The 16,019-nt window shown below is 35.0% G+C and overlaps 1 protein-coding gene across 3 annotated transcripts in view; it reads right to left on the reverse strand.

The window, feature by feature from the left end:
* Nucleotides 1-16,019, reverse strand: part of ST8SIA4 (ST8 alpha-N-acetyl-neuraminide alpha-2,8-sialyltransferase 4) — a gene marked incomplete at both ends in the record, with an annotated part of 76,799 nt that overhangs the window by 24,601 nt on the left and 36,179 nt on the right. For 2 of the 3 annotated variants that reach the window (XM_080933047.1, XM_080933046.1), the window contains one exon: nucleotides 9,616-9,909. The exons of the other annotated variant lie outside the window; for it this stretch is intronic. In XM_080933047.1, the coding sequence (XP_080789173.1) occupies nucleotides 9,616-9,909 (294 nt within the window). The remainder of the gene's footprint in view (nucleotides 1-9,615; nucleotides 9,910-16,019) is intronic. 3 annotated transcript variants of the gene reach the window in all.

Raw genomic sequence — 16,019 nt, forward strand, 5'->3', positions numbered from 1 at the left:
TACTGAGATCTCACATATCCCAAAGGATGTAACTCAAGTCCTTACCAAGTCACTAAAGCTAGCAGTCCCAAATTACCTTCTCCTCTCCTTGGAAAAGCAGCTGCTCTGTCAATCAGAATTCTGTCACTGGTGAAAGCACATAAATTTGTTATCCTCCTTGAAACTTCAGACCACTCACAGCTCCTGACCAAAGAACCCAGCTAAGCTTCCTAGGGAAGAAGGGGCCCTGTTATAGAGCGGGGATGCACCCTTTCATAATATATGAATGTTTGGCAATAAAGTATTTTTTCCACTGCAGTAAATCTTCTTAAAAAATTTTTTTTATCATTTTGTGCATAAGTAAAAATTTCTAGAAGCATAATCTATGTCAAATATTTCCTCTAAAATAAGTGTCTTAACAACATTTTTGTTATAGGCATATTTTTTTCAGAAAAAAAAGAGTGAAAAATATTAGCCACTTCAGTAATTAAAACTGTTAGTAGTGCCGCTGATCTTTGTTCGTGGGAACTTATTTAAAAAAAATGCTTACTCTTAAATAAAATGTAAAGATCAAGAAATTTTCCTGAAACATTTACGAATTCTGTATAATGGTTCAAGATCAGCTAAAAACATATTTTTGGATGCAAAATCAGTGTGCAATATGCAAATATTTTACATGTAGCAATGAGATATCGGTGACCTTATAGAATTCTATTGAGAGCAGTAAGATCATCCATGACAAAAATAAAGTACATCAGAAATTACATGCAATAAATCGTGTCACTTTTTATAAAATAAATTTGAGAAAAGAAAAATATGCTATTTTCTATTTAGCCGAACTCTGAAAATATTAACAGCATAGCATTGTTCCTAATGTCCTCAATGCTGAACTATTACCAGTTACTGTATAATAATTACAGCTCTTTACCACTGCAGTTTGTGCTGGTGTAGTTTGAAATTCTACTAAGACATTTTGAGTCAAAACTCAAAAATGTTTAAATAGTTCTGTCAATTGTCATTAAAATTTACAGCCTAAATGTGAACTTAACAAGAAAATACCAATGATCACAGCAAACTGAATGGGAGGAAACACCAGGAGGCCTGAACTATCCACAATGATCTATAGGCCCAGAAGTAGCACTGGAAACAGAATAGGTGGCCCTCTCATGGGTAGAGCACACTAGTTATTGTCCAGTGAAAATGATTGTCCCTGTTGACATATAGATAACCTTATATGTACACATTATGTTTTTTTATGAATATATGTATATACAAATACATCATTACAGTAATGAGAGCAGGGAAGTGAATTTTAGAGAGTGTAGGGAATACTTGGGAAGGTTTGAAGAAAGCATAGGGAAGAGACAAACAGGATTCAAAAACAATCCCCAAAACAAGCAATAGAAAAACTGTTATAAAAACGAAGGAAGCATTGTCCACACAACTAATTAAAGAGACTCTGTGTGTGGCATATTCCTGCAAATTCTTAATTATTCTGTCGCATTCCACCTTTATGTTCTGCAGAAGACTGAATGGATCCCAGGGCTGATGTTATCATCTCTTCTGTGATTTCTCTACAGGAGTGTACTTCAAGAAACACGCTATGCTTGCACTACGGAAGCCATCTGATACTGACAGTGAAAATTGGCACTGTCTGAACAAAAGCAGTAACATTTGTAAGAACTGACTAGCAAGCGAGGGTCAGCCATCCAACTTTTTCCCTTTGACTCACCCACATGGCCATCCCATGACTACTTGGAGAACAAAAGTAAGGCAGAGCTTGGGCTTTGTAATGAACAGTTTATGCCACTGGCATTTGACTGATACTCTCATCAAAAATAAAATTCTTAACAAGGGGATATAATTACTGAGTGCTATTGCTGTGCTGAGACCGGTGAAAGCACAATGCACCAAGTGTTTGCTTATATTCTTAGAACAGGATAGTGATTTATCACCTACGTTCTTCCCCCTCGATGCCTTTGAAACAGTTGTGTGAAAGTAGAGGTTATCGGAATCATTACAAGGAATGGGAATCTGAAGAGCTGAGATGTGCACGTACTTTCAACCTCTTACACCCAAACCACACAAATACATCCATAAGGCCTTTGGAATTATTTTCCTTTTATGCGAACAACTTAATTACCATCTCCTTCGGATGATTTATAAGTATATTCTGTATAAAGAACATGTTTTCTCACAGCTCATATGTATGAAGGTTAGGTAGTAATTCCATAATAGAAACGGAAAGTCTACTGAGTACTCTCTCACCGAACCACCTGCTAAACTGCTACTTTCCAAAGATGTTGGATATTTGACTCATAATTTTCTCTAATATACTTAGGCAGTAAGCACTTCTACTCAGTGCATAAGATGATTAGATACATTTTGCTGTTTGCTTGAAACCCATAACTGATAATTTAATGTGCATATGAATGATGAAAATAAGCTAAACACCCATTTCTTATATATAAATTAGACTATATTTATGCAGATTGATTCAATGTTCAATGTACAAATTGTTGTTCCTCTTCCCTCCAGAGAATTCAGAGAAATGAGGGAGTTTCTGGGATTGTTTGTCTACTACCATTATTAGAAGAGTGACTCTTACAAGGAGAAAGATGGTTTTGGTTGTTTTCTAAAGACAGAGAAAGAAAGGGCTTGACATAAGATGAGGGGGGAGATGGGAAGGATCGCGAAGAAGTTATGGATGAGAAAGTATGATTACAATATATTTATAAAAATGTTCCTTCCATAAAAAAGAACCAGTGAAAATAGTAGAAAACAGCATAAAAATCATGTAACAAATATGATTTATGAACCAAATTCATCTATTTCCTATAGCTCTCTCTATATACACACACATATATATATATATATATGTATGTATAGTATATAGTATATAGTATAACCTTTCCTCTGATTATTAAATTGCAACCCTGGAATTTAAAAAATATACCATATCAAAGCTTACTTTTGATTTTTTTTGGTGTGTGTATGTGTGTGTGTGTGTGTGTGTGTGTGTGTACACGCACACACATGCACATTGGTGTTCCTCAATTTGTAAGTATAAGCTATTCTGTTGGTGAAGTTTGATTTATATTCTTGTATGCGTGTTTTCAGGGCTGACCTTTTGGTATTGGATAGCTGGTTGTGCTAGTTTACTGAAGAACCCTGTTTCTCCCTCTGTCCACCTTCCTTAGACACTTGTAATTCTCTGTCTAAGATTGAGGACTTATGGCCTTTGTCTTTCCATGTTACACTTAATGCTGTCATCATTGCCCAGGTCATGGTTAAGCATCCCATTTGTGAGCCTTCATGGGTAATGTTTCTGGTATTCCTAGAAGATATTGTGAAACTCAATCTTCAATACACACACTAACTTTTTAACTGTAATTTGCTCTTAAATTTGACCAACATATTACCATGGGAAGGTAAAATTTAGTAAACATCAATTTTACATCTGATTTATTAATTGAATATGATATTTGCTTCTTATTATTTGGATTTAAGCCTCTGAGGCAAAGGTTTCCTCTTCTTTACTGTAATTCTCCAAGGAACAAAAAAATTGCTAATTCTATGCAGATTAAAAAGTAAATCATCCCTTCACTTTTATTAATTTCATTGTATCCTCGATTGCTCTAGGGACAACTCACAGCCAAGTTTCAACGTGCTGCCTGTGTATACGTTTGGCCTTTGTCAAGACAACAGCCTCATCTCTACCTGTATGATGTCCCACATCTAATAAACCGTATGTACAGACAACTTAAGGTTTCCTATTAGTATTTAAAGATATGAGTCAACTGATCCCTGTTCTTATGAAAAGTAGGAACCCATTTTACTGACTTAAAACATAAAAATGAGAAGTGTAACTTGTGGGAATAACATAAAGAAACAGTACTCAAGCCAGTCTTGGGAAAGGAAACAAAGACAAAACGTTTGCTCAGCGGGAACTATTAAACTGAGATTAAGAAAGAAAACCCAGACTGTGCTGAGAACTGAGGGACAATAAATATCTCGGAAGTAGGTCAGGATATACTCACAACGAAGATGTGTATTAAAGGTTTCTCTCTCTCTAAACTAATTTTATAAGTAGAAATTTCTTTTTCCAAATAAGATATGACTAGTCTTTTAGTCCCAGTGGGAGATGAGAAATTTTAAAAATATGTCATTAACATTTTGTTCACATAGACTCCACCCACTATGAATGTCTTTTCAGATATAAGACATCTATACTGTCATATTTCTTAGTATAGTGTAAATTATGGTAGCTGCAAAGAAATAATATTGTGCCTAAAGTGTAACTAGATTAATTCATTGGGAAAGACTGTTACCCATGTATGCATCCTTAACATTCCCAGAGAAATGGAGATATTCATCCCTAAAAACTGTTTTTAATTTAAACCACCTACTATCATTTCCTTGCTAATCAAAAAAGTATTAAGCTATGGCACATGTCTTAGGAAGAAATATTACAGTTGTGCTCTACATAGATCACAGTGGAAACCATATGGGAATGTTTTAGGACAAGCTAAACTTAAAACAAAGAAGCTATTTTCCAACATTACTTGGAGTGAATATTTTCATTTTCCAAGCCTTTTTTTCCCCTTTATGTGACTTTGAATTTACTCAGTTCTCCAAAACAATCTGTTTTGAATGACTACAAAGAATTCCTCATGTGTACCTAGGAGATATATCTGCCTGTGCTTGCCTGGACACTCTGCTGGGATCTGGCCTGATTCAAACTTCTGAAGTGATGCCACATTTCCGCAGAGAAGTGCCTTCTATTCACACAGCATTTCATCTGTCTTTGCACACGGTTATGTGGGCAGCCTGCCACATTTGAGAGGCAAACTCAGTAATAGGAAGCTGAAATAGGTGTCATTAGTAAAATTGGAAAATAAGTTTGATTATGTAAAGCATGTGGGAATGTTTTTGTTATTATTGTTAAGACTTGTAACTCTCATGGGCTCTAGCACAGTAAATACTGTATCTTTTTTTTTTCTCTCCTTTAAAAATCTACAGCACAGGGATAGGGACAGGGAGGCAGAAGTAATCCATGTATTCTTTCTTCTAGCTTAATTTTTATTTCCAACTTTAGCTAAGAACTACATTCCTTTGACCTTTTTTTCCTCATTTTTTAATTAGATACTCTGTATTTACATTTGAGATGTTATCCACCCGATGCCCTGCTCCCATTCCCCTCCCCCTCCATTTGCATTTACATTTACAAAGTGCAATCCCTACTGATCAACCTCTCCACCCCATTGCCTTGCTATTCTCCTACACTGGGAAAACATGCCCTCCCTGGACCAAAAGCCTCTTCTTCCTGTGACATTAATAAATTAATAATACAGGCACTTCTAAGAGTAGATGACAAAGGAATGTGTCAATTGCCCAGTAAAATTCCTTAAAATGTTAAAATAAAACTGTCCTCTTCAACATAATCTTATATGAGGGAACATGTAAAACAAGAAATACCAATGCTATTGACAACTATAGAGAGTTAGAACATTATGTTCTATGCTACATAAGAAAAATAATGAAAAATTACGTCACTTGAAGTAACATATTCCTTAAAAATAAAATTCCTAAAATTTCTAAAATATTCTCTTCCTGAAGAAACCTTATTTGAAAAAAAAAAAAAAAAAAAAAAAAAACCACACACAATGACTCAAAGGGATATTAGTTATTTTTTATCTTATTCATATGTATAAATAAACTTCCATTTATAAAGCACCATAGTAAGTTCACAAATGATGATTAAGCCTTTAAAATAAAAATTCTGCATTCGGTGATATGTGAGAAGTTACAAAGTTGATTTTTGATTTTCCTTATTCCTCCCCAGTATTCTGACAGCTATTAGATTTTAATTCAGATTTGTTCATCTCTTAGATTACCCTTTCATGTTTTTGCAAGACTCAGCTATATTTTCCTCCAATTTCACTTTATATGACTTTCAAAATCATCGTACATTAAGCAAACTCTAAGCTTATCTCTGTGTTTGTACAGTTAGTACTTTCCTTTTCAGTGCTATAAACAAGGCAAAAATTATGTCAGCTTCGTTATTTTCATAGGATAAAGTTTGAATCCTGAAGTCTGACTGTGTGATGATTTCCAGGTTATTCTTATCTTCAGGAATCTTGATGTCTACTGTCCTGTACACATCCTTATACTGAAGGACATCATTCAGAAAAGCCTTTACACATCAGAATCATAGTCATGTTCTAAAAGGATGTGCTCTGGTCCCTTAACCTTTCACCAATAGTTCAACCCCAGTGAGCAACAAAGGATCTGAAACTATTTTCTTAACACTTTTATCACGGGTTTTCAGATTATGAATCTAGTAGGACTTACTGCTAAAAATAAATAAAACTTAAAAGGTGTTTAAGGTTTGGGGGCTGCATATGGGATGGATCCCTGGGTGAGGCAGTCACTGGATGACGTTTTCTTCAGTTCATGCTCCACTATCTGTCCCTGTATTTCCTTTCTTGAGTATTTTATTCTCCTTTCTAAGAAGGACTGAATTATTCACATTTTCATCTTCTTTCTTTTTAAGCTTCATATGGTTTGTAAATTGTTTTGGCATATCCCAAGCTTTTGGGTTAGTATCTGCTTATCAATGAGTGAATACTGTGTGTGTTCTTTCATGACTGGGTTACCTCACTCAGGATGATATTTTCTAGTTCCATCCATTTGCCTAAGAATTTCATGTAGTCACTGTTTTAAATAGCTGAGCAGTCACGATTGGACTGCTGATGCCAACAAGTGCTTACTGGCAGGAACCTGATATGAATGTCTCCTAAGAGGCTCTGCCACAGCCTTACTTATACACTTGAGGATGCTTGTAGCCAACCATCAGACTGAGCACTGGGACATCAATGAAGGAGCTAGACAAATGACTGAAGAAGATTAAAGGGTTTACAATCCCATGGGAAGAACAATATCAATCAACCACTCTCTGCCCAGAGCTCCCATGGACTAAAATACTAACTAATGCATATACATGGAGAAACCCATGGCACCAGTTGCATATGTGGCAGAGGATGATATTGTCTGACATCAATAGGAGAAGAAGACTTTGGTCCTATGGAGACTCTTCTCCCCAGTGTAGGGGAATGCCAAAGCGGTGAGTAGGAGTGGGGGGTTGGGAGGGAAACATCTTCATGGAAGCAAGGGGAGAGGGAAGGGTATGGGAAAGGGGAGAAAAGGAGATAACATTTGAAATCTAAATACATAAAATATCCAATAAAATGATTAAAAAGGTGTTTTGAAGTTTGATTTTGTTAATTTCAGGTGTGATATTCTTTTATCAACGACTTTTATTCTTGGCTTGTTGGTGTTTATGTTTTGTGATTATTTTTCCAGTTTCTAGCTTCATAAAATGTTTTAAAATTATTTACTACCAGTAATATTCATTTTATAATTCCATAAGTGAATTTGCCTTTGACATACCGTGAGTATAAGTTTCCATCCTATTTGGAAGGTGACTGGATACCCCAGAACTAGTTTATATGCATGCCACCTTTCAGGAATCATTCTCTTTACCTTACAGAAGGATGTGTAATTATATGAATAAGAACACAGTGATGTGCTTTTTAGCAAAGTCAAGAAGCATACCAGTCATCTGCATATGGAATGGTAACTGCAATTTAACATGTCATACATTGTATTTACAAGTTTTATATTAAAGTCCTTTGGATACAGCACTTACTAATTGTTAAATTAATTTTTAAAATCTTAATGGGACCAAAGTAAATAAGATGAAACAGAGTAGTAATAACTGAAAGGCCAGGGTTGAGGTAGCAGATGGTTGGAAAGAAAACAAAATAACACATAAAAGTATCCATAAATACTTTCATTAGTATTTTTAAATACCTGTTTTCTAACTGGCTAATTACCTGAACTGTGACTCCTCCTTCATAATCTGCTTTTGTTACTAGGTTCAAAATATTAGTCATATTTTAGTGATTGTACTTTAATTTAGTGGTTATATTAAATTTGCTTTATGCCTTTTCTAATTAGGGAGTTGAGTGTATGCTTTTTAACCCCACTCACCTATCACTGGAGAACATGTATCTAAACTGAGAAGGGGATCTCTCTTTCGGAATAATATGATAACCTGGATTTATAACAAGGTATATTCTTATTGCATTCTTTGTTGGCCACATGTCATTCTTTTGGGTCAACTGTTTAAATCAAAGAATATTTACACACTTAATATAAATGTTACCTTAGTTATAATCTAAGTGCACATATATGTATATATGTGTGAATACATGCATATATGTGTATATATACATCTCAGTGAATACAGTAGTGACTGTTGAATACCTTGATCCAATCATGACAATTTGAACAGAAGATAGCAGTTTATGAAACTCTTGAGGCTTAAATAGGAAATGATAAGCCTTTGAAGGGAATTGTTAAGAGTAATGAAACAAAGCTAAACAATAGAAAGGAAAACAAAAACCACTTGAACCTGATTTCTTTTATATGAAGAAGGCTATTTTAACTCTGGGCTTAGATCATTCTTTTCTTCTTTTAGAAATTCTATCACTATATATATTTGTCATCCTAAACTTAGAGTTGTTGTTGTTTTCCATATCCACATGGCCATCCTAAATCTTTGTTTTTCTATGAGTAAATTAATTAAATTATTTGTTCAATTGAAGAATGTATCATCTCAAACTAAGAAATGCTATGGTACTTGATACAGAACAAAAGTGCTCACATTGAACTCTGGGTCTGCTCATTTCATCTCTCCTATGCTTGCTCTTTACCCCTCCCTTCTTTCTTCGCACTGTGCCTCTCAGCTTCTTCCCTGTCCTCCTCTGGTTCCCTTCCTAACCCTTCAAATCCCCAAGTTTTTGTCATGCTAGTCTGTCTTCAGTTTTTTTCCCATTTCTGATTTTATTAATCATTACAACTGTTATTAAGTTTTCAAATCCAGTCTAGGAAGCCTACCTTTGAAGCCTTGTGAATGTAAGGAGGAAATAACATATCCTACTGATATGCACTGTTATGAGGTCACTGGAATGTCACATGCCCATTAGTTCTCTATCAAGTTCTTGCATTGTTTTTAGAATATACAACGTGTGATGCTTAAAGCACATTCATAAGCCTACAAAAATATCTACCTTTGATCTTCTTATTTAACATACTGTGTACATAATTACCCTTGGCCTTTTTGACATTTCTCATACTTAAGCCATAGATTATTCCTTATATAATTTTAATTATGATGTTTTTATTAAAAGGGAAATGGTATCTAGAGTTGTACCTCACCTACTAGTTGAATGCTTAGACACAGATAGAACTTAATTGCTCTTTAGTGCTTGTGTGTCCATCACATGTCCTCCTAGATGCTTAGAGTTTCTGTTGCAGCCTGTCTTTCTAAGTCATCAGATTTACTGTGCATTCTTATTACCTTTTGTTGCAGGAAAAGCCACTATCAGTAGTCTGTTCATGAGCAGTGTGAATGTCAAATTCACTAGCTTGCTTTTCCAAAATATAGAAAGCCTTGTAATGAAACCATGTTTATTTTGGAGAATTTACTGGTGTCCCTTTTCTTAGAGACACTCTTTAATTCCACATTCTATCATGTCAAGGACAGACTGGTCCTTTCCAGCCACTTACCCTCTGACTGCATGAATAAGTCTCAGTGACGGATAAGCAGTTTGCACTTTCAGCTTATTCTTGAGGATTAGTGCATTAACCCATTCCACGTGCTTTTCTCCTCCTTTGACCATGAAGGCGGGAATCCAAAGGACGCTGTCATTCAGCATGGAGAGTCTATGCACAAATTTTTCTCTGTCACTCTCATTCCGAAATCCTCCAAATGCTCTTTGTACAACTGATGGATTCATGGTAATAAAATCTGATTTAGTCCCCACATCCGCAGCGAACTCCACCACAGGAGCTAGATTACACCTAAAGAAAAATTAACAGAAAAAATGGGAAATAAATATGAGAAACTCACCCACAAAACAGCGTGTATGAGGAGAACGAGGATCCACAAGATTTTTATCAATAGGCAGCAGAAAAACAAAATGAAAACAAATCTCCCCAATTAATCTGCCTGGTGAGTTTACATGTACAATAAGTAAACAAAACGTTAGAAATATTACTTTTGATAAAGACGTTTACTCCAAGTAGGACTACAGTTATCCAACCTATTATTTTTGTTTGTCTTCACAAGTCCATACATTAGCAGTTCATAATAAATGAATTTATAACAGTGAGCCCACGAAGATTTTCTTGTTACACAACAGAAAATCTTAACTGCCCGCTGTCTAGTACTTACTGATCAGAAATGTCTTGTATGCCAGTCTTGAAACTATTAAACATTCTTTGATGTTCCTGAATAGGTTTGACTTTTTAATACTCTAAGATAAAGGAGCACATATTTGTAGTATTGTCCACAAATATATTTATAATTGCCCTTCATAGACCTATATATTGAACAAAATGAGAAAATTAAATTGACACCTTTAGCCTGCCTTTCAGAGACTTTAAAGGTGTGTAGAAAAAGTATCCTCTCTGTTCCTTTGGATGCTATCCTCTAGATTCCTGCATCCCAGGGACATCTGCATCCCTGTGTGCACATGGAGAAAAGACATAGAACCTGTGTTTCTGATTTTTGCCATGGAATCACGATGCTATAAAAACATCCTACACCTAATTTTATTCCTGCAATATGATCTCATCTGTGTATTAAAAGATAACTCTGGAAAGCTTCTTGAATAAATTGAATATAGCATTACTGATTTGTGATGCTGTATTAACTCTTTCATATTAATCATGGATACTTGAATTGAAATAGTTATAAATACCCTTATTTTAGCTTGCTTGAGCGTATGTTTTAATTAGTTTGCAAATGAAAATTAAGATTTTCTTCAAACTACATTTAAGTATTATAAAAGAAAAGGTCTTTCAAGTGCATTCAATTAATCCATTCATGAAAACAAACCTACACATACATAAAAGACAATATCCCCCTTTTAGCAATCTCTCGAAAGAATGAATACAGGGTATTAATTAATTTTGGGATGTTCTTTATATTTCTTTCTGTATTTGGTTGCATTAATGAAATTTTCAAAGAACTTCCACTTTAATTAAAGAAGAAAGTTATGTGTACTATTGTAAAAATATCTTATATATTACTTCGTATAACTCTTAATATATATTTATTTCATAGATCTCTAACAACATTGCTTATGATAATAAATCTTTTCCAACTCATCATACTATTAAGTAAAATCTTTATTACCCAGTGTTAGCTGTTAATAGGACAAAGGATAGTATTAGAAGTTATTATTTGCATATTAGAGATTTAAGTTTATATCTTAATGTATATATCATTTTGCATACTATATAAGATAATACAAATTTTAGGTTTTCTTACTCTATGTCACTAGTTGAGACCAATAGAAACCATTCTCCATATAACAAAGACAGTAAGAATAGTATAGTTTTGAAAACCTATTGAAACTCAAGTAAGTAGAAATCTTAAGGATGACATTCAAAGAAAGAGAGAATATGTTTCACTGGCATATCCTAATGTGCCTACGAAACAATGCCTTACCATTGTATTCATGGGGTACGGAGCATCTGATTATTATTTGTTTGAATTTACTGGCTCCACAGTAGTTCAGCCCACACATTGTCCTTAAACAGTAATGTTTTGTTAAATAACAAAATGGGTGTGGCCAGATCCTGTACTTACTGTTCTGCACTTTCCCCACCCCCTTCCCCTCCCCTGTAGATGAAGCATACATATAATATCACCTCGTTCTGGTACTCAGGATTGTGGTAGAAGAAGAAAATAAAAGACTATAAGACCTAGAGGTGATGGAGGAATTAAAGCAAATATTGTTCTCCTGACACAGGAGGGCAGCTGCACTCTGAACTCAACAATTGGGAGAGCATAAACAGAACCCATGCAAGCTCACACCAGATGAAATCCCAGAAGGAAGAGCAACAGAATGCACAGATTTCTACCCCTGATAGCTGCTTGGAGAGGAGTAACAGCTCCTTTAAGTGTATTGCACTTGGTAAGTCTCCCACCATGCAGTGGAATACCTGCCACAAATCCGAGAATAAATGTGTAGCACAAACAGGAATTGATAGGTGGGGAGAAGGGCACAAGGTTGGGTGAACACTAGAGGGTGAGTATATCTGAGAAGAGTGGAGACAGGGTCAGGAAGAACTAAATCCCTTGTCCAAAATACCCAAAGGATTGAGAAACAAAAATGGTTAAATTTGAACAGAAACTTAAAAACGAGAAGTGTTAAAAACAATTTCAACAATTAGAACTAGTACTAACTGAAAACACTTTGTACTTGGGAAACAAAGAGAATCCTATGTTACATTTTTGTTTGTTACTTGTTGTTAGATGATGGTGACTTAAAAAAGCACTGTGTCTCCTAGCAATGTCAACAGTCATACTCATGAGTTCTCACCAGCATGACTGCAGGAACGTGAGCTGAACAAGAACAATAGAAATGGTAAAGTGGATGGAAGCAGCATCATGCAAACATAAAGAACTATGGGACTGCAGACAGCGTGGGTTACAGACATCTCTAGGAAAGAGTGCACCAATCTTATTCCAACTCCAAATGGTTAGCTCTGGAGGCAGAAATATGAGTAGCATGACACAGACTTAGCATGTTATATCTAGGAATATATGCATACTTACATATACCCTTATAATAAAAATTAATAAACCAGAGAGGTGTTGGTATGAAATAAAGCAGGGAGAGCTGTATATGAGCGTTTGGAAGGAAGAAAGGAAAAGGAGAATGGCCTCGTTTTATCATAACGTCAAAAATAAAACAACAACAACAAAGAAAACCCAACTAGAGATAGAAGGATAAATAATTCATACACATGGTCTTTTGACAACTTGAGCATAGCCCCATCAGACTTTGAGAATGACAGTAAATGTACTGAGCATAAGACAGAAAGATACATGATAAAATGTAGCTTGTGTTGGCTAGAAAAGGCCAATTTGTCACTCTCCCGGGAGTGAGCAGAAAGGAATACCACTGGAAATGAAGAATAGAAAGGTCTACTGCCAAATGACTATGCCGGATAAACCAGAGAATATGTAATTAGCAAAATGTGAGACATTGAAAAAAAATTAAAGAAGCGACTATAAGGAACCAGGGTGCTTCTCAGCAGTATCTCGGTGCTCCAATCCATGCTTAGGAACAGCCCCTTTACTGATAAAGACTGTAACTGTTTTCTCAGTAAAAGGTTTCCATCTTTCTAACTATCTGCTTTGAAACTGAAGCTCTCAGAATTAAGCAGAAGGTGACTCAAAAGTTTATGAGCTGCTGTGTAAGGTTACTCTGGTTATTCTTAAGGTTCCTTAGTGTTGGCTGATTTCAAAATGAAACTCTCTTTTTTATTGTTGTTTTGTTTTTTTCAGCCAAACTACTGCTGCAGATATGAGCAGCTAATAGCTGTGAGTTCCTTTATCTTCAATCAAATCAATTTCTGTATTTCCCACTTATTCTCAACAAATAAAAATTATAAGAGATATATACACAAAAGAAAATATGCCTTCTTAAACCAATTCTTAACTCCTAAGTTCTCTTGAGGCTGATTCTACATTATCAGTATGGCATTTGTAGGCATGAGCATGACTCCAGCTTTAAGAATTTGACTTTTCTTCTGTGATACCGTACTTACATGATGGTTTTTCATGTTAAGTGAGAATACTTGTATTTTTCAATATTTATCACATAATATAAACAAACAATGCTTGCTAACTGTTTGAATGTTAAAGGATTATAGAATTCCTTAATAAGAAAATGCATTGTAGATTTTTTAATTTCAAAATTTTCCTTGCATTTTACTTCTACAATCAAAATTAATAGGCTATCTGCCATTTATCCATTCATTGGGATCTCAGTATTCAAACTCAGCACTGTGTTCAAAATGCTTACCTCGTTGTTTTAGTGGGCATGGATATGATATATCCCAAACATAGCTAGATATTACCAATATCTATAAACGGATACTGGTTATATATTGCTAATGATCCCAGAAAAATAGGGTTCATTCATTTAGCTATCTGTTTATCCAGTCCAGTGATTTTATTATATACAGAATAAATCACTGAAGACATTTAGGTAAAGGATAGTGTTCTGTGTAATTAGTGGGTGGTAGTTAAATACTTATACAAAGAACCCTCAAGTTAAGGCAACAGCTTTGAGTGGGCATTAAATAATATTTTTCATTATCTGCAATTAACATCAAACAAGCTGCTATACATAATTATCTCGTTTTTCTGCTGTGGTTATACACACCTAACTTTTTTTTGAGTTAGCACTAATTCCTCAGCCAAAACTAGTGCTACCATTTGTCAAACCAGTAGATTTTCCCTAGTCTTCCCATTAAAGGAAGCATGCGAGTCTGTCAGAAACCTTCTATATTGGTTCTCAGCTTGAAGTGTCAAGTATGAGGCCAGAGAATCTCTTCCACTACCTTACATTAGACATTACATATTCTCTCCATTCTGTTTATAATTAGAAAATATTCTCTGTCAGTCCCTCTGTACTTCCTGGATTGATGGTGGGAGTCACCTAGCAGACTTGAAGCTAGTTAAATCAAATGCCTCAAAATTTTTGAAGAAAATTCTCTTCATGCAGTAGTAAAATTCCAATGACTGCCTGATCAGACTTTTTATATATGAATCACATATTCATTTACATACAGGTATTGTCATACCTAAGAAAAGTGTAATAAAAAATAAAATCTGGGAACTCATTTTGAATATGTGTATTTTTTAAGTGTGGTTGGAGACATGCAAACATACAGACACAGCAATATTTACCACTGTGAAGGTAGCTATTAATATTACAATAGGCAAAACACTTGACTGGATATAAATACAAACATGACACCTCATGAAAAAAACGTAATGATGAATAGAGACGAGATCATTTTCATAAACTCAGGTATTCCTTCACATTACTGAAGAGAAATTTTCTTCTTTCTGAAAGTACAGTTTAGGAAAAATCCATAAAATTATGTGTACCTGCATCTAGATATTATATATTCAAGTATCATAATTAGACAGAGTGGTTAATTAAGCAATTGTGCAAGTTTAAAAGTTCATTCTCATGCTGAACTGTACTTAAAAAATAAACCTACAAACTGATATGTACATAATTAGGAAAATAAAACTGTCACATTAAATCTTACGAACTCATGAATGAAGACAGCATGTTATTGTGATTATATGACCAACACATATGCAGATGCTTGCAGCCAACTCTAGAACTAAGCACAGGGACCACAATGGAAGGACTGAAGGAGCTGAAACAGATCACAACCCCATAGGAAGAACAATATCAGCTAACTAGACACCCTCTCAGAACTCAACAGGGCCCAAAACACCAACCAAAGAGCACACGTGGAAGGACCCCTGGCTCTAGCTGCATATGTAACAGAGGATGTCTTTACCTGTTATCAATGGGAGGGGAGGCCCTATGGAGGCTTGATGTCCCAGCTTAGGGGGATGCTAAAGCAGAGAGGCAGTAATAGGTGGGTAGGTAGGGGTAGCACCTCCATAGAGGCAGGGGGCAGCACCAAAGTAAAACAGAGAACCAGGTAACAAGTTTCTTTGCACCTGATGGTGAGAATGGATATGATTTCCACCACATTGCTGACTCTAATATGTATTGACCAAAAAAGAGGTCTATTTTCCTTATTCTCTGGTATACTCCTCCCTAACCCCAATCAAAAGACTTTTCAATGCAAATTGACTTTCTTTGGTGAGAGGAATGAGGAAACTTTATATATGAAGTTTAATTTAAAAACATACAATATTTAGTTCAAAAACAATATATATTTGAGTTTCTACTACTCTCTTGCAGAATTTTATCTTACTGAAAGGATGGATATTATTTTAAAAGTGTATGCAATGTAAGTGATGACAAAATATTTAATTAATATTGCAATTCATGTATTTATTAAATACCTGGTAATAAAATGTCAAAATATTATGTAAAGTATATGCATTAATATGT

The sequence above is a fragment of the Micromys minutus genome, assembly GCF_963924665.1.
Source record: "Micromys minutus genome assembly, chromosome: 19".
NCBI classification, from domain to species: domain Eukaryota; kingdom Metazoa; phylum Chordata; class Mammalia; order Rodentia; family Muridae; genus Micromys; species Micromys minutus.